The sequence below is a fragment of the Mesocricetus auratus genome, unplaced genomic scaffold (assembly GCF_017639785.1).
Source record: "Mesocricetus auratus isolate SY011 unplaced genomic scaffold, BCM_Maur_2.0 Super-Scaffold_100011, whole genome shotgun sequence".
Lineage (NCBI taxonomy): Eukaryota > Metazoa > Chordata > Mammalia > Rodentia > Cricetidae > Mesocricetus > Mesocricetus auratus.
This window is the reverse complement of record NW_024429195.1, coordinates 72,289,906-72,312,216: the sequence shown is the minus strand read 5'-3', so window position 1 is coordinate 72,312,216 and position 22,311 is coordinate 72,289,906. Positions and strand designations below refer to the sequence as shown.

Below are 22,311 nucleotides of genomic sequence, written 5' to 3'. Positions count from 1 at the left end.
CTAAGTTGGTCATACCCAACGGTCACAGTAAAAAAGACAGGCGGATATCATACAGGACTTTCACATGTCCACATTTGAGCCTCGGATGTAAGTTGTGACTTTTCTCTTGGTTCTTGTCTGAAAGCCTGATGTGTATTGTTTGTGCCATTAGGAAACTAGTTAGGGTTTGTGGAGGCAGTTTTGAGTCCTCCTTGCAGACCCAATGAGCAAATCCCAGGCAACAGGCTTACCAAGGGGTTGTCAGCTCTTCAGTTTCCTGTGCATTGCTTTCATCCCGTGGGGGTGCTCTCCCCCCCATCTTTGTGGGTTTTTGTTTTGTTTTGTTTTTTGAGGGTGTGTGCGTTTCTTTGTAGCCTTAGCTATTTTTGAACTCACTGTATAGGCCAGGCTGGCCTCCAACTCAGAGATCTGATTGCCTCTACTAGGATTATAAAGGCTACCATGCCGAGCTACTCCTTTTATCCTTTTATCTGGTATTAATAATGATTTTCCTCCCATTTGAAACCATCTTTTTCCACATTGACTTTCTAATTCTTGTTGAGTCATATGCTAACCTTACAGTCAGGAATCTTGTCTCCTGCAGTGGATATTGTAGCCCATCTGCATTTTCCTCAGTTTCTTCAGAATGTGGTGTATTTTATTGTGCTCCTATGTAAGATGAAGAATTGTCTATTAAAATTACATTTTTAACATATAAGAGCTTTTGATGACTGGTAACTGGATTCTTCCACATAAATGCATTTTGCTAACAAATATTAAGTTTAGAATAAAATTGCTAATGACTCTACCTGATACTGTAAATTTTAAAGCTCTCTTTTAGCAGTTGTTACAATTCTTGGGCAGGGCCGGGCGTTGGTGGCACACGCCTTTAATCCCAGCACTCGGGAGGCAGAGGCAGGTGGATCTCTGTGAGTTCGAGACCAGCCTGGACTACCAAGCAAGTTCCAGGACAGCCTCCAAAGCCACAGAGAAACCCTGACTCGAAAAACCAAAAAAAAAAAAAAAAAAACAAAAAAAAAAAAACCACAATTTTTGGGCAGATGACATCTTTTCATCACAGCTAAGAAAGCTCTCGTTCAAAACAAAAAATCCTCAGAACTTGAAGTAATTAGCCATGGGGCAGCATTACTTCCTGAAAGCCAATACTGCTCCTGGCTCCTGGTTATAGCTGATGTCACATAGTGACTTTACACATTAGCCACACGTAGGGTTCTAGTGCGCACTGAGCTTTAGTTTTCCCATTTTACATTCTGATTTCGTGGTATCACTTTATTTTTTTAATTTTGATGAGTCCCCATTGTTTTGATGAGACTTGTATTCAACCAGTTGGAAGAAGCAAGAACCATTGTATATGCCTGGACTTTTCCTAAAAGACTTAAAGGAAACAACCAGTCAAAGTAGGTTGAATCCTAGCAACTACATTTGGCCCTTGGTTTCCTTAGCCAACACTGAATGGCTGTTACATGGCAGTATTCACACATAAAAGTCTAACATTGATCTGAAGATGTGGCAGTAGCAGGTTGACTCACCATAGCTCAGGAACCTATTGGCAAGAACTGAGTAGCAGACACCACGTGGACCACACACTGTATCACTCCCTTTCTGTTAGTGTCGGTTACTCATTCCCAGCCTACCTGTTGCTGTATGGAGTCCTCTTTTCTTAGAAACCTTTGACTTTGTAGCACCAACTGAAGGAAGAAGTTCACTTGGCACAGGTATTGGAACGTTTGCCTGCTGCTGGTTGGGGATGTAGATGTGAATGAATAGTTTGGGCCTTGCTCTTGAAGGGACAGTTTGGGCATGGGGTACAGCACCAAAGTTGCAGCTCTGGTCCTGGAGAAAGGAAGTGCTGGAAAGGCCACTCTTCTGGACTCGGGCTGGACAGATGCCCCCAGCCTCCAGACAGCGCATACGGAGAGAACTCATTGAGAGAAGAGATCCAGCCTCTCTCCAATTGAAATCAGTTTGGAAGCCCTATAGCAGTGGTTCTCAACCTTCCTAATGCTGCGACCTTTTGATGTGGTTTCTCATGTGGTGACCCCCAACCATAAAATTATTTTCATTGCTACTTCATAACCGTAATTTTGATGCTGTTATGAACTAACATGTAAATACCTGTGTTTTCCATGATCCGGGTAGGGGTCGAGACACAGGTTGAGAACCACTGCCCTCAGAGCTTTGTGGTCTGAATGTTCTGCTTTGTCATCTATTTTGCTGTGATTTCGCTCCCACTCACTGTGAGACTAGTTATCCTTGGTTCTCTCAGATCATAGGCCTTCTGTATATAATATTGAAAACCTTACACTAGACCAGGAATGTACTTGTAAGATAAGCCTCAGTGCAAACTGGTATATCAAAGCCACCCAGCTGCTGTGGTTAGCGTTTCTCAAGAGGGCGGGGAAAGAACATGTGGTGTCCTGTAAGATACCCAGTCAGCCAGGTAGACCTAAGTGGTGCCATGGGACATTTTTGATGGCTTAGGAGTATTCTTTTTGGGTACTCTGACTATATCAGTTTGTATTGCTGCAGTAACAGAGTTTCAGGAACACAATATAGGAAAGCTGTCCACATACAAAATTACAAAATGAGATGAAAAATTGGGCACCTAACTCAGTATTCCAGCAGAAATATGTAATTTATTGGAATGTATTCTGGGGTTGGGAACATTTTGTTTAGCTATGAAGCATGCTACCTATCCTAAGGAAGTATATCAGGGTTCATATTTTAAGTAACACAAAAGGAAAACATGCTGAATGTAATAATTTCAAAGAAGTATATAAATAATAAAAATCTGTACCAATTGGATATGATAATTTGTCTTTTTCCTTCACTCTGCACTCAGCTCTCCATTGTTCTCCACTATATCACTGAGGCTGGGAATAGTATGTTCTAAGAATTAGCCTTTCCTACTGCACTTTTTTTTTTTTTTTTTTTGGGTACTGGGGGTTTGAACCCAGAACTTTTTTTTTAGACGATTTATTATGTATAGTGTTCTGCCTGCATGTATGACTGTAGGCCAGAAGAGGGCACCAGATCTCAGATCATTATGCAACCATATGGTTGCTGGAAATTCAACTCTCTAAACTGCTGAGCCTTCTCTAGTGCGTAGGCAAGTACTTCCACTGATCTTCTATTCCAGCCCAACGTTTGTGTATAGGACTAAATCTTGAGAGATGAAAAAAGATATGTAACCTCACAAACTTAACACAGGCCTTAAGAATCCTGTCATCTGGAATTGGCTAGTATTTAGCCAGTGGTGGTGTCCTGGAAGGTATTAAAAATGGAGAAGCTGAGTGTGGTTGCTCATACCTTCCAGTACCAGGAGGCAGAGATAGGCAATCTTGGGTTCAAGGCCAGCCTGGTACACAGTTCAGGAAAGCTAAGGAGGGCTATTTTAGGAAAGATCTGTCTCAAAAAAGATTTTATTTTTTGGTATGGGTTTTTGCCTATGTGAGCACCACATTTGTGGCCGCCAACAAGGTTTTGGATCCCTGAATCCAGAAACAGTTGCAAGCCTCTAATGGGTACAAGGAACAGAATCCAGGTCTTCAAACCATCTCTTCAGCCTCATGAGATTACTTGTAGCTTGATTTCCCAGTCTAGGTCCATATTATTTGCTAGGGGGTAATGTTTTTAAAATAGAATTTTACTTGAAGTCTATGCAAGAAACCAGAACAAGAAAATGCTATACAACTACATTTTAGGAATGTTCTTTTGGCTACTCAATTCCTATGTGAGCTCCTTGTCAAGGAAACTGCTGTCAGTGGTGCTAGCTGGGCAGGCATGAACAGATCCTTTTTGATTTTTCGAGACAGGGTTTCTCTGTTTTGGAGGCTGTCCTGGAACTAGCTCTTGTAGACGAGGCTGGCCTCAAACTCACAGAGATCCACCTGTCCCTGCCTCCCAAGTGCTGGGATTAAAGGTGTGCGCCACCACTGCCTGACTGAGCAGATGCTTCTTTATTGAAGCAACTGGGAACTCCGTCCTTTTACGATTACAAAAGGTGTTTTTTTGAGATGCTTTTTGTGTAACCCTGACTACCTAGATTTGCCTGTCTTTTGAGTCCTGGGGTCAAAGGTATCACTACCATGCCCAGCTCAGAATTGTCCTGGACGTCATGTAGATCAGGCTGGCTTCTCTGGCTCAGAAATTCTTCCACATCAGGCTCATAGAGGACTTTAGGCAGGCCTGAGAACAACCTTGGGTTTTGTTCCATTGCTTTCTACTGTTTTTGGAGAAAGCTGTCACTAGGCTAGGCTGGCTGGCCTACACACCCTAAGGAATCACGTCTTTGCCTTACCATGCTACTTTTACCACCAGTCTGGCTTTTTGCATGGGTTCTGGGGACAGAACTTGGGTCCCGTGCAGCACAAACATTGCTGACTGGACTACCCTGTGAGATTTAATTGTGTGGACATGTGCATGAGAGAGAGTTACTGCCCACAGAGGCCACATTAGTCAGCTGGATTTACAGTTACTATCTGTGTAGCCCTGGCTGTCCTGGAACTGTAGTCCAGACTGGTGTCAAACGGATTCCCCTTGCCTCTGCCTCCTGAGTGCTGGGACTAAAGATGTGCCCTAACGCTGGCAGGCTCAAACTTCTCTTGAAACAGGGTCTCTTTTTTATAATCCTGGCTATTGTGGAACTCTGCATAGACCCAGCTGACACTGAACTCAGATCTGTATACCTCTGCTTCCCCACCTCAGATCCCAGAGCTAGGATTAAAGGCGTATGCTCACACCCAGCCCAAACTTCTGTTTTTAATCACGGCTCTATGTGGTTTTAAAATGGAAATTATAGTAAGGATTGTCTAACAATTTTTCTAGTTTTGGTTATTAAAATACTGTGAAACTAAAAAAGATTGGTAGCACTTTAATGATAGTTCCTTTCAAATCACCAATCCCAGTCAGTCACAATGTAAGTCTACAAGAGCTTTGTAGGGCTCAATGAACAGCGAAGGTTTTACTGTAGAATGCAAGGCAGGCATACACGTTGGTATGAATGTATAACGTGTGAATGGATTCTGTACAGCAAAAGTATAACTTTGCCTGGGTAGCTACTTAAGGATTTATTTTTCTCTGTGTGTGAGTGTATGGCTTGTGTGCAGTTGTCTGTAAAGGCCAGAAGAATGTATCAGATTCCCTGGGGCTCAAGTTAGAGGAGGTTGAGAGCCAGATCCTTTTGGAAGAGCAGCAGGCACTTTTAACCCAAGTCATCTCTCTAGCCTCTTGGGTAAAACGTGCACCTGACCTTAAATTTCAGGAAGCGGATTAACTTTGAAAACACTCTACTTATGCTAGCTAAAAAATAAACCCACACAGATTATGTTTCCATTTTTATTTGATGTTTCCAAATGTAAAAAAGAAAGTCAAGATTCTTACACCAGCTTGAAAGAGACCATCTCGGATGAGACCATGCAAAGCATTTCTTACTTTTCTGCTTCATACAATGTGACTGGCAAGGAACTGGATGGCGTGTGCTTGATGGGAAAATGCCATTTCTTTACAAAACACCACACAGGCAGTTTCTACCTTTCTGCTTTGTTTTTTAAACTTAGGCACACGGAACTGAAGAATGTAGCTGCCCCATTTTATTCAGCGATTCCACAAATAAGCGCAAATAGCAGTTTCAGCACTGCTCACCGCAGAGGGCTGAAATGGTAGACATTACTTTTAGTAGATTCAACTGATTTTGAAAGAACTGAATCACTCACCCTAGTTCTTTTCCTCTATGATCTTGCTGGTTTGGGACCCAGAAGAGTAATGGGGAGCCCCCAGGTGAAATTAAAAAACGAAGCTGCATTCTGTAAATTCCTTGCTATTGCATAGACTAAAGAGAGTTGGTTTGTTACATGGCACTGAAGAAAGTCCTGACCCAGGTGACCTGGCTTAATCCAAATGTTTCTGACCAAAGAAATTATACAACAATATTTATAGGCTAACTTTAAAGAGATGGTTGACATTAATACTGTACATATTTTACATGGCAATACACAGTCCAAGAGTTTATAAAATAAATCCATGCACTATTACCTCTCAGAATATCATGTACATGAACCCCAAGCACTTGTGATTGTTAGCTGGAAGCAGTATTCTATATAAAACAGTCCAGTTTCTCTGTTGTGTTTAGTACATAGAGAAATAGCAGAGATTTGTGAGGGGGGGAAACGTCTTGGCAACTGGTAGAAAATGTCAATCTGTGGGCTTTAAAATGTTTCCTGTAAGAAAGCAAAAGCCAGAATACATGACCTCTGTACAAAGAAAAATAAAGGTCTGAACGATCATGTGCGATTACACTACATAATTCACAATGAATGCTACTGGTTGAGTTTTTCTACTTTACTCATTACTGTGACAGCATTAATTTGCAAACTAACGTTTTTATTTAGTTCTGCTGCATTTGTGGCAGAAGATCTCATTTTTAACACCAGTTTTCCTTATATCCAAGGACCACTTTCAGCAGCGGTTACATTTTAAAGGTTAAGTTACAGAACACATGTCTCAATGTACTTCCTGTTTTATGCCTGCCAGTTAGAGTATTTACAAAAGGTTAACAATGGCTACATAAAGACCAGTCTCTTCCTCTTCCTTATCCCACATCTGCAGAAGGCTTCCCCTCCCCCTTCGCTTCTGACTTCATGAAGTGTGGAGTTTCAGACCAGGCCCTTTTCACAGGATGGCCGATAAGGAGCAAAGACAAGGTGTAATAGCGACCCACGGTCCAGTTCCCCCACAGCTGACTTTAGTGACAAGCCACTCATCGACACTCAGAAAACCGGAGATAATCAAATGTGCCCTCTGCCTTAGGTCTGGAACAGCTGAACAGCAATGGCCATTCTCTTTAGCTGTGATGCAGTCAGCACTGACTGAACTGAAGACTAGATTCTAATCCTGCGGAAAACCGATTGTTTAACTGAACATGTGTCACTAAATCAGAAACTGAAAATGCATTTTAAGAGCAGTCTCCATCGAGTGCAATGTGGCCTTCCTCTAGTCTATGTTAAAAGGACTATAAAGGGAACTGGCAACTGAGCATGCTAAATAAATTTCTATAGAGTTTTCAGTATGAGATACACTCAACCACATGCAAGTTGCTGACAGTGTTTCCCTAAAATGACGAGCTCTCTATATATTGAAACACTACTGTGTTAGAAGGGAAACAGTCCTGGTAGGGTGACAGTGACATAATACTGGCTGTGAACACTCAAACAAATTCTTGGAAATAGTGAACTGAAATACTTTGTCAAAGGCTACAGGACCATACCAAAGAAACCAGCCCAAATGTGCAGTTTACAGTGGAGATTACGATCCTCTTACACAAGTTTTGGGATAAATATATTTCTTTAAATACTGAGAGTCTTTTCATTAATTCCCAACAAAGATCTGGTGACTATTCGATACTGTAAGAAAAAAAAAAGGGGGGGGGGGGAGGAAGCATGTGAAAATATATACCCTACAACTTATTTGACATGGCAAAGTAAACCACAGAATGATGTATGGTGGACAAAAGTGGGGGAAAATTTCATTAAAAAAAAAAAAAAGAAGAAAACCAAAGTAATGGGGTTGAAGGGTTACAATAACCCCACATGGCTTTGGCATCTTAAAATTGTTACGCTATTTTGTTGTTTAAAAGATTTGAAAGCATCTGAAACGCATGCAAATTACTTGAAACTCCTGCACACAGCAAATTCAGAGTTTGCTAGCGGCAGGCAGATGTGTCAGAAGAAAAGTAAAAAAAAAGCCTCTCCCTGTGACATCTGTGACATGACACGGTGGGGGGAGGGTCCCAGCTCTCTATCTTATACTGGATGGCACCCCAGAAGGCTGTGCAGCAGTCACAAACAAGGCATTGTTATCTGGGAGGGAAGGGACCGTGGAATTCCCATTGGTTGGAGAACAACCCAGCTTTAGTTTTTCCAGATACTCTGCATGGACAGGCTTATGACACTGAAGAACTTTGATTGCATCTTCTACTTTGAACCACTCTCTCTTCCTTCCTAGAGAGTAGGAAAACAGCAGTTACTGCAAGGGCAGTTTTAAAAAGCAATACCCCCCACCACTACACCATATTCCCTCACTTCCCCCAAACAACGGCTTTCTACTTAAATGATTTAACAAGGTAGTAGGGTGAGGTAATTCAAAGTCTCAAAGAATAACCAAAGTCAGTTCCAATGAACTGGAAAAGTGTCAGTGGTGACTAAGCAAAGGACGGGCTCACCAATATTGACAGAATCTTCCCAGTCTTCCAATATCTCAGTGACTGTCAGAACATAAACATACGTTCTGTGCTTCCGGTCTTGATTCTGCTTGAATAGAAAAAGCAAAGCATTTTAATTCACAAGAGCCAACCATGGATGGACAAGCACAGTGCATTCCAGTGTCTGTAAGTGTGTAGTGAACATTCTAGGCAGAAGTGTGTGCATAGAAGATAAACATTTAGAAACTGGGGTTTCAAGATGGCTCAGCACATCAAAGCACTGATGATCTGGGTTGGATCCTGGGTGCCTAAGCTGAGAGAACCATTCCCAAGTTATCCTCTAACCTCTACATGTATGCATGTACAAGTATGTGCATGCATATATTCCCAATTTTTGTTTAAAAATAGTGGGCATGGGAGTTCATGACTGAAATCAGTACTTGGAAGGCTGAGGCAGGAAGGACCCGGTTCTGAAGCAGCAGACTACTTAGCAAGTTCCCAGCCAGCTGAGTTAAGATCCTGTCTCAGGGGCTGGAGAGATGGCTCAGAGGTTAAGAGCACACTGCCTGCTCTTCCAGAGGACCTGAGTTCAATTCCCAGCAACCACATGGTGGCTCACAACCATCTGTAATGAGATCTGGTGCCCCCTTCTGGCCTGCAGGGACACATGCAGACAGAACACTGTATTCATAATAAATAAATAAATCTTAAAAAAAAAAAAGAAAAAGATCCTGTCTCAAAACAAGAGACTAGCTTAGGTATGATGATGAACACTGGCAGCCCCAGCATTTGGGGGGGTGTCAGCCTGTACTACGGAGTGAAGCCATGCCATCTCAAACCGTAAAGTAGAGCTTCAGCACTGCCAATGGTAAACTGCTAAATTGCGGAACTTTAGTATTTTCATTATGTATGCTCAACTTGGATAAAACCTTGAGATCTGAATGAATCTAAAAACCAAACCCCTCGCCTTTCTACTTTCATGCCTGAAAGTCAATGCATTTACTACTTCCCATTCATAAGTCACTGCTGTCACCGATGTGGGAAGCACTTCTGATGTGTTGCGATACTTTCTAGAGGGAAAAACATGCTGGCCGATGTTTTCTGTTAAGTAGTGTGCTGTCTCTTGTGTTAGTTATGACTTTTCTTCAAAAACTGGGCACACTGACAAAGGTTTATTAATTGTACCCACACATCACAGAAAATTTTGTGTTTCTCGGTTTCACCAGGAGATGGTGCTATATAACTGTAAAACCAATGCTACAGAGAAGGTTTCTGAATAGTTAGTAACAATTTTTAAATTTTTTACTTTATGCACACTGGAGTCTTGCCTGCATGTATACCCGTGTGAGGACGTTAGATCCCCTGGAACTGGAGTTACAGTTATGAGTGGCAATGTGGGTGCTGGGAATTGAACCTGAGTCCTCTGGAAGAGCAACCAGCATGCTCTTAACCACTGAGGCATCTCCACAGACACAAGGTTCCTTTCCCCCCATCCTTAGTTTTTCTCTGTGTAGTCCGGACTGTCCTCAAACGCAGAGATTCTCCTGTCTCTACCTCCCTAGTGATGGAATTAAAGGAATTCACCACCATTTGTACTCAATTACTGAATTCTGGTGAATCAATTCCAAGTAACAATATTTTGATTTCTAGAGGTTTAAAAATAAATTTTATATGGTTCCATTGGAAAGACTGAGTTGGCTCTTAAACTTTGATAAGGGAAGCCCCCATGTTTCTGGCATACCATGTATCTGTGTCTGAAAATCAGAAATGCATCTTCAGAAAGAACCCAGCCGTGCTGATGACTTTCAAATCCCCTCAGGAAATGTAGCATCTATTCCTTATACTGGAGCTTTTATTTTCTGGCCCTTGAAATCATTCTGTACGCCGTGCGGTGGCATATGCTGGCTGACACAGAACCGTAGGGTGGTCTTTCTATGTCAACTCCACTGCGTGGTCAGACACAGGTCACCACGGCAGCGCCACTGTGTGCAGAGGAGGGAGCGCCCAATCCGTACCACTGACTTGCCTGCTGACAGTTTTAGGAGGAAACTAACGGGTTCAGGTTGCTGTCAGGAAAGAGTCAGGAATTCTACATCAGTAAAGTAGGGCTATTTTATAACTCACCTCGAATATTCCCAGGAGTCTGCCCAATTTTCCTTTGACTCCAGCCTATTAAACAAAGAGTTGCTAAGTAAAATACTCATCTCTCATAATAATCACATTTATAAAGCTATGTTGTTTCAGTTTTTGCATGGTTGATTAGACTGATTTTCATTTATTTTTCAACAAACAAAAACAAACGTGGTGATAAAAATTACACTTCAGACAACAATTTGGAAAAAAAAAATCTATGAATAAAACCAGACTTTTCTGTATGAACTAACAGACTCACCCCTTCTAAAAACCTGCTTTCTCCTTTGCCAGGGCTCAAGAGCTACAATTTTCTAGCTACTGCTCACTGAAGGATCTGAATTCCCCACCCCATTACTATAGCAACCTCAGTGCTTCCTGTGTGTCAATCTGGGAAGCACTTCCCCGAGGAAGTGCTGGCAAGATTCTGTACCCCCAAAGTCCAAAGGAAAAGCACAGGATGTCCGCCCCACTTAACCCTTATATGGGTTACCTGTGAGTAAAGCAAGTTCCATCTCAAGGGAAGGAACAGCAGGCCACTTGTGCATGAGGATGGGACATTTTACTGAATTTTTTTTGGGGGGTGGGGATTTGAGACAGGGTTTCTCTGTGGCTTTGGAGGCTGTCCTGGAACTAGTTCTTGCAGACCAGGCTGGTCTCCAACTCAGAGATTCCCCTGCCTCTGCGTCCCCATTTTACTGAATTTTAAGACAAGAAAACACAAGCAGGGCGTGGTGGCGCGCACCTTTAATCCCAGCACTCGGGAGGCAGAGGCAGGAGGATCTGTGAGTTACAAGATCGAGTTCCAGGACAGGCTCCAAAGTCAGAGAAACCCTGTCTCGAAAAACAAAAACAAAAAAAAGAAAGAAAAGAAAACAAAAAAAAAACCCCAAACAACTGAGGTTTTTTGTTTGTTTTTTTGAGATAAGGTTTCTCTGTATTGCGCCCTAGCTGTCCTGGAACTTGCTTTGTAGACAAAGCTGGCCTTGAACTCACAGAGACACCCCCCCCCGCCTCTGCTTCCTAAGTGCTGGGATTAAAGGTACCACTGTCTGGCAATTGGTTCCTTTTTAGTTTAAAGTTTATGGTACACAACACAAGTGTCTCTGCTCAAAAGGATACTGATGTAGCTCTCAGTCGAGGCCATTATGTTATACATTGATCATGAATCAAACAGTGAACTAATGTTAATACATTTGCATGTTAATACACTTCTAGAAGGCTCACATTCATTTTAGCTGTTTAGCATGTACAAAAACAAAACCAACTTCTTGAGCAAAATGTTAACTATAGCAATATACTTATAGCGCTGCACCAGACAAGAGAACACCTCCATATCTGCATTCTTGCCTTTTCTCAGGATCACCTGGCAAAAGCTAGACCACCCTCATATAAACCCTCAACAGTGTAACAGACAAAACACTCTTCATCTCACCTCTTCATATACTTCTCTCACAGCAGCGCCGCCAGGCTCCTCCTCCGGCTCCATCCCTCCTCCTGGAACAATCCACTGGTCTGGGTACCGACTGCTGCTCACCAACAGCACCTGCAAGACCCATGATAAGCATGCACTTAAGGCCTGAGAAGCACTAGGAATCAACACTCCATACATTTCAAGGTTGTAACTCAAATTTCACTGAAATTAAGGGCCCACATTATAACACGTATCAACGGACAGCCTTTGGGGGGGTGATATAATGACAGTCCCATCAATAAACCATCTGCACCTATATTGGGGGAGGTCATTGAGACAGGGTCTCACTGTGTAGTTTGGCTAGCCTGGAACCCAGTATGTAGAACAGACTGGCCCCCATGGGATCATTTAAATCATTAGATTTAAGAAGTACAACTTTCCAGTTCTTAGGCAAATATATTGCTAGCCCTATAGTTGGCCACATTGAAGTCTGCTCTGGGGTCATCATATCAGTTACCTTGGGGGGTGGCACAGATTTGTGTGGCATGTATTCTCATGCACACTTATACAGACTGTGTTGAGTGTGTTGTCCTCATCACTCCATTTTTAAGACAGGATTTCTCACTGAACCTGGACCTCACCTTGTTGAGGCCCTGGGATCTGCCCATCCCTCTATTTCCCCACCCTAAGGCTGGGGTCAAAGGTATGCTGAATGCAAATGCAGGTCTTCATGATTCCAAGTCCTTTACCACCGAGCCCTCCCACAGCCACTTAAGCTATACAATAGTTATTCTTCCAATTAACATTACATAGCCACAGGCTGGCCACCCTGTTCACCCAAAAAACCTGAGTTTGAAGACAAGCGCTGTGAGAAAGCAACAGGGAAATGCGTCAACAGCCAGCCACTTGTTTTATGCTCAAGGTTAGGCAGGAAGAGGCACCTGCAGATTCCAAAGCCATGTGATCAAGCTAGTCTGATAAACAGCTGTTAACTTACGGTCTCGAGCAAGGATGGCAAACTAAGTCTACCCGTTCTGAACAATTCGAGCCAAAAAAGTCTCTTTCTTTTCCTCCCTCCCTCCCTCTGGGAACTTGAGTACAAGCTACCCTTGAACATATTCATCTGGCTCTTAAATGCTCGGAGTTCTATAGTACGTGCCAGGTGGGGTTATATGGTGTTCAGATTCCAGTGGTCATAGATAACACTTTATTAGCATTAGTCATTCCTGCTCACGTTTACACACCACCTGGCTTTTATGTCACTGCGACAGGAGAGTTGTTGCCAACAGACCACACAGGCCGCAAAGCCTAAAATATTCAACTGGCCTTTTACAGGGAATAGCGTAAAGTATATAGCCCTTTTAAAAAGCCACTCTAGGGGGCTAGAGGCATGGTTCAGTGGTTAAGAACATGGACTGCTCTTCAGGAGAACCCGGGGTTCAGTTCCAGCACCCACATGGCAGCTCACAACTGACTTAACTCCAGTTCCAGGGCACCCATGGCACATTAAAAAAAAAAAAAAAGAAAAAGAAAAACAGGGCAGGGGCTCTCTGAATTCAAGGCCAGGCTGCCTGATCTACAAAGTGAGTTAAAAAGAAGCCAGCCAGTCTATCACCAGACAAGGATTTAGTTGTCAATAGTTTACTAGCACTGAAGGTGTACTGCACAGCCATTGCACAAATGAAACTCATTCAGGTTTTAGAAAGGAGGTAACTATCAAATGTTTGTGAAGTTAACATGTCTTAACATCAACAAAAATGCTGCAAAATTACTGTAGTATGCTTCAGTCTATTATAAACATGTCTTCCCAGGGGCTGGGAACACCACACTTAGAGCTTGCTTGGGTGGTATTTGGAATCAAACCCAAGGCCTTGAACATGCTACACGTCCTAGTTGGCTTTCCCTTGCTGTGATAAAACTTACTAAAAACAACTCGGGAACCAAAGGGTTTGTTTGGCTTATACTTCCAGGTCATAAACCATCATTGAGAGAAGTCAGGACAGAAACTGAGGACAAAACCATGGAACAATGTTGCTCATTGGCTTATGTTCACCTGGGTTTTTACATCCCAGACCTACTTGCCTAGGGACAGTGCTATCCACAGTAGGCTGGGCCAGCTCTACTAATCAGTCAAGACAATCTCTTACAGACAAGGTTCCTGGCCAATTTGATCAGCTATTACCCAGTAAACCTCAGTTGTGTCAAGGTAACGAAAATTTACCAGCACACTATGGAAGTGATCCACTGCTGAGCTATGTCTCCAGTGTTTACCCCCCCCCCAAATTAATTCCCAATGTGGATATTGTCTTTTTGACAAAGACACTAGCAATTCTATTTTTGTCCCTCTGCTGGAGAAGCTGCTGGCATCACTATTTGAGAAAGGACGATGTGTGTGTCTACACATCTAAGTGTGCAGAGAACAGAGATGTCTTGTGTCTTCTTCTTCTTCTTCTTTTTGTTTTTTTGGCTTTTGAGACAGGGTTTCTCTGTGGCTTTGGAGGCTGTCCTAGAACTCACTCTGTAGACCAGGCTGGTCTGAAACTCACAGAGATCCGCCTGCCTCTGCCTCCAGAGTGCTGGGATTAAAGGAGTGCGCCACCAACGCCCGGCTGTCTTGTGTCTTCTATCTCTACCCCTCACTGAACCTGGTGCTCGCCATTGTGGGCAGCCAGTCCCTGGATCGGCCCTGCCGGTTCTCCACCACTGGCACACCCCACAGGAGCTCTCACATGGGTGCTAGGGAGTCAACCTTCCCCTGCTGGAGAGCTTCAGTTGACCATGCACCAACTCTAATCCCGTTCTTGTCTGCTGTGCTGTCCACACCACTCCTAAGCATGTAACTGACATGTGGCCAAACCAAAGAAACAGTGAACCAACAGAAAGGTTGACAAAGCCTTAGTTAAAGCACCTAAGGATGCTTTGAGGGCAACAACATGTCCAAATAAAGCTTATATAAGATTTAATATTTAGCCGGGTGTTGGTGGCGCACTCATTTAATCCCAGCACTCGGGAGGGAGGCAGAAACAGGCGGATCTCTGTGAGTTCGAGGCCAGCCTGGTCTACAGAGCGAGTTCCAGGACAGCCTCCAAAACAATATAGAGAAACCCTGTCTTGAACCCCCCCCCAAAATAGTCAGAGGTGTTGTGCTGGCCCTTTGTATCCAGACCCCATATGACCTAAAGCGTAAACAACAACCCCAGGCTCTAACTCCCAGTTACAAGCCTCTTATTCCAGTCAGTTAGAGATGTCCTGGTATTGTTGGCTGGATAACATTTTTACTCCACAATTCCCAAGTAAGCCATTATTTAGTAAAGGAGTTTCAAAACCATTGGTATTCAGAATGTTTGAGCCCTAAAAACTGAAACCCAGTGTCAGGAGTCTAGGTTGATGAGTACCACAGTCCCAATATTCTCATTCCTGTCCATTCCCTCTCCCCCTTCTTCCCTCCGACACCTTTAAAGTGAAATGGGATCCAGTGCAGATCAGGCTGACCTCAAACCATTAGGTAGCTAAGAATGACTCTGAGCTTTGGATTCCCCTGCTTCTGCCTCCAAAGGGCTGGGATCACAGGTGTGTTCCACGGTGCCGTGTCCACGTTTGGTGATGGCAGACTTGCAATCTAGTAGTCACCTGCTGCTTCTCACCCTGCACCTGTATGCCCTTGATCTGCCAATCCCACTGTCCCAGTGACTGTTTTATAGACCCAAGCTGAGTGTACAGCAGTTGCCTCTAGCAGTGCATAGCTATTTAAGAAACAAACATAGAAACGCAGTACCTCAACCCTCCCGTCATATCTGAAGTGCTCATCCCAAATGCCACATGCTAGATTACAAACACCCACAGCACCGCAGGGATACCGTCTGCAGACTAGGTGAAAGGTGCAACTTGTTAATGCACTTCCTCCACACAAAAGATCACTGCTCAAACTAAGCCCATTCACCGTATAATCTGGAATCTTGAGGTGGGCAGAGGATAAATTATCTCTGCACACAGTGATAAAATCAGCATAGCCCTCCAGGCCCCTCCAGTTTAAGGGCATGGCTGAGCTTGCTCGGTACAGTAATATTGAACACTTTAGTGGATGGAGCAATGAAAGTCTTCCTCGGGCTGGAGAGACGGCTCAGAGGTTAAGAGCACTGACTGCTCTTCCAGAGGTCCTGAGTTCAATTCCCAGTGGCCACATGGTGGCTCACAACCATCTGTAATGAGATCTGGTGCCCTCTTCTGGTATGTGCAGACATACATGGAGGCAGGATGTTGTATTCATAATAAATAAAACTTAAAAACCCCAAATAAAATAAAAAAAATTTGGACAAGTGATTTAGCCTAACCCAGTAACTTACCATTAACTTCAAATGTACCTTTCCAAAACAGGTTCAGTTTAAGTAAGTAATACTTACAGGTATAGAAATAACTATCACATCCAACTACTAGCTTAACTAGATTAAGAGACATGCTGTAAACACATGGCAGGGATCTGAAAGGCAGTGTGTTTTGTTAAGTACCTGTCGACTCATCTTAAATATTTCACTAAGTTGAAATGAGGGCACAGCCACATCTGGGAGCGGGAAGGGAAAGGGTGATAAGAGCCCTGTGTGGTGATACATATTTGTGCCCTCAGTATTTAGGAGGTAGAGGCAGGATCAAGAATTTGAGGCTTGACTGGGAGGTGTTGGTTGTGGTATACACTTTTTATTCCATTACTTGGGAGGCAGAAGCAGAAGGATCTCTGTGAGTTCAAGGCCAGCCAAGGCTTTTTTTTTTTAAAGATTTATTTATTTATTACATATATAGTGTTCTACCTACATGCCAGAAGAGGGCACCAGATTGAATCGTAGATGGTTGTGAGCCATCACGTGGTTACTGGGAATTGAGCTCAGGACCCCTGGAAGAGCAGTCAGTGCTCTTAACCTCTGAGCCATCTCTCCAGCCCCTAGCCAAGGCTTTTACACAGTGAAATCCTGTATTGAAAAAGAAAACAAAAAGAGTTCAAGCCAAGAGAGGAATGGTGGCCACAGCTATTCCAGAGGGAGGCAGAAGACCACAGATTCGAGGCCTGCCTAAGTTAGAGTTAGGAGAAGGCTGCCTTGGGCAATTTAGTGAGTCTTGTCTCAAAAATAAATGTGCAATGCAACTCAAAAGTGTAATTCCTGCCTAGCATTCACAAGAGGTCAAGCTCCAGGGCCATGACCTTTTGGGTACAGGAGAGCAGCAGCAAAGAGTCAACCTCCAGCCTCATTCATGAAGCAAGTGCTCCACCACAGAGCCCCATGTGCAGCCCTAGTGTTCGCTTTTCCCAGATAAGGTGAGAAAAAAACAAACTAGCCTGAGCCCTATGTAGAGCAAGCTGGCCTTGAACTTATCAACTTATCTTCTGCCTCAGCCTCCCTAGTGCAGACATGAAAACCACGACAATAAAAATGAACCAGGAGAAAGATCTGATATAATTAAGTAGACTTCAATACGAACCATCTCTAGATTACACAGATGAAAAGTCTTCCACAAATCTCCTTCTCAGTGCTGGGTCTATACATGCTAGGTAAGTATCAACCACTGAGCTATAACCCCCAACTTTAAAACAAGCCAGACACAGTGGTTTATGCCTATAATCTCAGCAACTGAGGCAGGATGACTGCCAAATTCAAGGCCAGCCTGGGCTACAGAGGGAGATTGCTAACAAATCTAAAACAGATAAACAAAAAATAAATAAAACAAAAACGTCACTCCCCAAAACCCAAAGGAACAAACAAACCCAACAGTTCAGATTGGTCAGCGAGACCGGCTCAGCGGGTAAGGTTATTTGCTGACAGGACTGACTCCCTGAGTTCAATGCCCAGGACCTACATGGTAGCAGGAAGGAAAGAATGGAACCCCACAAGTTGTCCTGACCTCCACAGCATCCCCTCCCATCCCACCCATTCACACATGCAAATAAATTTTAAGTTTTCAAGTGGAAATCGATAAACAAGTTGAGAAGAGTGGACAACTGAAACTGTTTTCATGTGAATTTTTGGCACTGCACAGAGATTGTTTTCACGGTATAAATTCACCTTCTCTGCTTCATTATACCTTTGTTTTCAACCACAAGTTGGTGGGCAAACTAGACTATGAATATCCTCTCTACATGCAGAATCTAAAATCATCAACATAATTTAGGGTCTTTTGGGGGAGGGGATTTGGAGAGGTGAAGTCACAACAGCAAACAACACTTTCTTAGACTTCAGAATGGGGCAGCTAACACTAAGCTCCCTGCATCAACACCAAGACTCCAGAGAAAGCTATCACAAAGTAGTAGTATTTAACTAAGCAAACAGGCACCTACTAGGTGTACGATACGGTCAATGTGCTAATTGATACATACAGGCAAGTAAGCTTTCAATTAATTTTTCCACAGAAGCCATGGCTGACACCAAAGAAGGAAAGCTTAGCCCATCAGCTACAGAACAATCCTAGGATCACCCTAAGACAAACAGATACAAATGCTAACAAGTGCTCTCCCTTGAAGAAAGCAATGGGTTTCATGACCTTAGAAGTCCTCTTTTAGGTCAGGGGGAGCTGCTCAGTGGTAGAGTATTTGCCTAGCACATATAGGCTGAGTTCAAATGTTCAGTCACACAGGGGGAGAAGGATACTTACTGCAAGAAAAACAAATAAATAAGGGCTGTCTTTGAGTATTTAATGCTGACAAAATCGTCTTTTTGATGACTTTAAATCTTTTGGTTAAGTATACCAGTACCTATAGAAAAGGGTGACTTCTGCCGGGTGAATGACAACTGATCCTAGTGTAAAGAATGCCAGGGTTTTTTTATCACACTAGTATTCCCGATTAGGATGATCTTTATAGTTCTGGATTCAGTCCCATGTTTTGATGTTGCTGGATTCGGATTTCCCCACTGGACCGAGCTCTTTAGCTGACCATCTGTATGGAGAAAAGCAGCGGTCCCTAACTCCGGGAGGTTACACAATTAGAGCCACACTCATATGCTACACCTCCTTGAAACTACCTGGATTCAACCCAGCAAACTCTCCCTTTAGCAGTAGTCTATGTCCCATTTTGCTATCACCCCCCACCCAGTCTAGAACCAAAATGAACTTGTTTAAAACTAAGAGTTCCTTTCTTGCCTAGCAGGCTGTTAGGCTTACATGTGAGGTGCTATCCGGTGCCCGCCTCGGCCCCCCAGGCTTTGTGCTTGGTAGGCAAGCATTTCACCACTGTGGTTTTTTCTCTGCCATCCCAAGCCACCCTTTCAGACCACAGCCCCAAGTCAACCTCTATTTGGGATGCTTGACCCCTCCTTTCCCATTTACCGAAATCCAATTCCAGATGACACACTGGGTTCCAAACGCAAAGCACACAGAAGCACATTGGGGCACCGTATTTCATCATCTGCTTCACCTAACCTTCCGCTACAGAATATGTTCCTTACCAGCTAAAACGTCATCGTTACATCCACTGTCCAAATATATATGCAAATATGCTCAACAGAATTTATTTCTGGCTACCAACTCAGAACACTACTGCCATCTACAGGCAGTGCCCTAGCCACTCTCTGGATGTCTAGAAGTCACACTGAAGGGGATGCTTCTCCACAGAAGCAGGTAGCCAGAGAGCCTGCTCAGATGAGCATCTACAAACAGACCTGAACTCAAAAAGTCCTGCTTACTCTGTGACCCTGGGACAAATCCCTTCTGCAACCTAAATTTGGTGTGCGTTCCTTTTGAGACAGGGTCTCACTATGTAGACCAGGCTAGCCTTTAGCTCAGAGACCCGTCCCCCTCTGCCTCCCATGTGCTGTATTTAAGGCAAGTACCACTATGCCTGGCTCTATTCCCTCCCACCCCCAGACAGGGTCTTACTATTTAACCCAGGCAAGCCTCCTAAATGCTGGGATTCCTGGCGTATCCCAACACCATGCCAAGGTGTCGCCACCTTCTTCCCATGCTGTTACCTCTTATGGCAGGAAAAGAAAAGAGGAAACCAACAAAACGGAGAAAAAGGGTATGGGGAGACACTTAAAACCACCCCATCCCCAAAAGCAAGGGACTCTACTCTCAGAAGAACCTGTTCTAACCAGGCATCAAGGCTCATGCCTGTAATCCCTGCACTCAGTAGAGCCAAAGGGAGCTCTCTGTAGCCTTTTAGGGTCAAACAGTAATTACTCTTTTTATTTGAAGTTACTCTCATCTTTAAAACATACACTTCAATGTCCTAACCAGGACCTACAAGTTCTTAACCCAGTAGGGAAGCATTTCTTACCCTTTAGTTAGAGGTGGGCTCAAGCACTTTGTCGTCTAACCCTGGACCGGTAGTAATATCATTTCAATAGGAAAAGCACATCTTCCTGTTTTGCTAAGAGTCCATTCTGTAATTATCACATAGAAAGAGCCTCAAGTATACACAACCAGAGGAATACAATCCCGAGGAGCTAACCCAGATGTTCAAAGTTGGCTGTGTGTTCTGGAGAATTCCAGTCTCTCCCCAGAGCAGATCCCCTAACAAGATGACCACTAGGTTTCCCAGCCTACAGGTTCTAAGAGTCAGAGTTTTACATAATGGAGTCAAGCATACTCTAAGTCTTGCTCCTCACTGTACTTAAAAAAAAGTACTAGTCTCATTTTGAAAATAGGCTGTAGCAGGTATTTTACAGCAACTTCCTGGAGAGAGAGAAAGAGAGAGAGAGGGAGAGAGAGAGAGGGAGAGAGGGGGAGGGAGGAGGGGGCTCAGGACTGAATCAGGGCTCCCACGTGCTAAGCAAACTCTCCACCACTCTCCGTTAGCACCATTTCCTTGCAGCAGAAATAATTTCCAAGCACACACCAACCAACCCATGTACCTGCTTCAGGTCATTAACAAAGCAGTTGTCAAGGCCGTTCTGCCAGACCCACAATTTAGACCACTCTGATTTCGCCCATCTCCATAACTTCCCCTAGGGTTTTCACACCACGTGAAAAATGGGGCCTGAATTTCCAACTGCATATTATGGCACAATTTCAAAGGTAACTTAAAGGCTTTGAAGTTAGCCTCACAACATGGAGCAGAGAAGAGAGGCCAGCCTCTGGAGCAGGAACTGGAACCTGAATTCCGACTCTACTGACTCCCAGTTCTGTCATTTGGGCAGAGAACTTCTGCTCAAATGTATTGTCTTCTCACCTATAAAACAGGACTGACCAGCACTACCTCCAAGCGCTAAAAGGATTAAATGTAACAAACATTCCCCTGGCTGCACCTAACACATTGTAAACGCTCAGCTAAAAATATGAGAGCGGAGTGGTGAACAAGTCAGACGGGATCCTGGGTCTGTTCACTATTATATGTTTTTATATTTAGTTTCCCTTGCCCTAGCAAGGCCCGTCCTTCAAAGACACCCCTCAGTAGACTGCATTTAACGTCTGTTGACATCTTTCTTTGTGCACGTTTAAAAAGCCCCTGTTATTTCTTACTCTCCTAAACAGAACCACAAAGACCTTTCTATGGAAATTTCTTTAGGATTCGGGTTTCAAATCATCCTGAATTGTTTGTTTCTTCAAAAAAAAAAAAAACCCAAGAGGTTTAAAGATCATAATTTTCAAGCACGCGGTTTTTGTTAATATAACAACTAAGCCACAGAGTGCATGCTATGCCATACTTATCATAACTTCAGGAGCTAGCAACGAGGAAGCCATTAAATTCCCATCCCCAGCTTTACGCCTGGTGGTTTACAGGACACGGTTTTGGAAGCAGAACTCAGAGCGGTAACCTTTTCACTATCAACTCATTTTAGGCGTGGCAATGCTACAAGATTTCCCCAAGCTACTAGGTGACTTAAACGCTCAGACCAAGTTGAAAAGAAAGTCGTTTTAAAAATCGAACGAATATAACTGAAATAAACAAAAATCGCCCTTCCAGAGACTAATACTCCAAAAGGCTCGTATCAATCCAATGCAGAGGGGTAAAGTCACACACCGCTCCTTCCCAGATGTCAAGCCACCCCGCACAGAGCAAGCAGCCTTGAGAAACCAGAAGAGCGAGAGATCATCGTGCCTAAAAGGGCAACTCTGCCCGGTTTCTGGCCTATCTCGTCCCTCTTGGCGTCACTCCACATCTCTCGCTGGCCATCTTTCTTTCGGTCGTCAGAAAAACTTTAAAAGCGGAGGCCGTTTTCGTAAAAGGAGGTATACACGTAATGAAACCTACTGTGTGCGAGCTAATGGACCGCTTAAGCGGCAGGCTGGCGAGACCAGCCGAGGGTTTCCAGCTCCGGGCGAGCGGGCTGCCCGCGACCCGCAGGCCCGGCGGGCGGTGCGGGGGGTGCGGGACGGAGCCCCGCCGCCGGCCTTTGTCCCCGCGCTCACCTCGTCCTCCTGCTCGCTGCGGAAGCACAGGCAGGCCGCCCGCTTCTTGAAGCCCTCGCGGTCGTACGTCCGCGTCTGGTTGGGCTTGAACTTCATCCTAGAGCCGGGCTCCTGCTGCCGCTGCTCCCGCCGCCACCGTGGGGACCCGGCCGCCGCCACCCCGCCGGGGAGTCGGGCCGAGGACAGTCGCGGCGCTCGGGCGCCGGCGGGACGGGCGGCGGCGCGGACACGGACGGCG

The 22,311-nt window shown here is 44.2% G+C and overlaps 1 protein-coding gene across 2 annotated transcripts; it reads right to left on the bottom strand.

The window, feature by feature from the left end:
• Positions 1-5,323: 5,323 nt before the first annotated feature.
• Nudt4 (nudix hydrolase 4) lies at positions 5,324-22,304 on the bottom strand. 2 transcript variants are annotated; one of them, XM_040754996.1, is made up of 5 exons: positions 22,074-22,304; positions 11,763-11,873; positions 10,322-10,366; positions 8,219-8,306; positions 5,324-7,997 (listed from the first exon to the last, which is right to left on the bottom strand). In XM_040754996.1, exons 1-5 carry the CDS (start codon positions 22,167-22,169, stop codon positions 7,795-7,797), a joined length of 543 nt encoding a protein of 180 aa, XP_040610930.1. In that variant the 5' UTR covers positions 22,170-22,304; the 3' UTR covers positions 5,324-7,794. The 2 variants fall into 2 exon arrangements, with proteins under 2 accessions (XP_040610930.1, XP_040610931.1); XM_040754997.1 differs by having other exon boundaries at positions 8,219-8,303.
• Between the last annotated feature and the right edge of the window lie 7 nt (positions 22,305-22,311).

Coding starts and splice junctions, on each gene's coding strand:
- Nudt4 (XM_040754996.1), bottom strand. CDS start 22,169: ATGAAGTTCAAGCCCAACCAGACGCGGACGTACGACCGCGAGGGCTTC. Junction 11,874..22,073: donor GCAGCGAGCAGGAGGACGAG/GTGAGCGCGGGG, acceptor TGGGTCTTGCAG/GTGCTGTTGGTGAGCAGCAG. Junction 8,307..10,321: donor GACTCCTGGGAATATTCGAG/GTGAGTTATAAA, acceptor TTTCTATTCAAG/CAGAATCAAGACCGGAAGCA.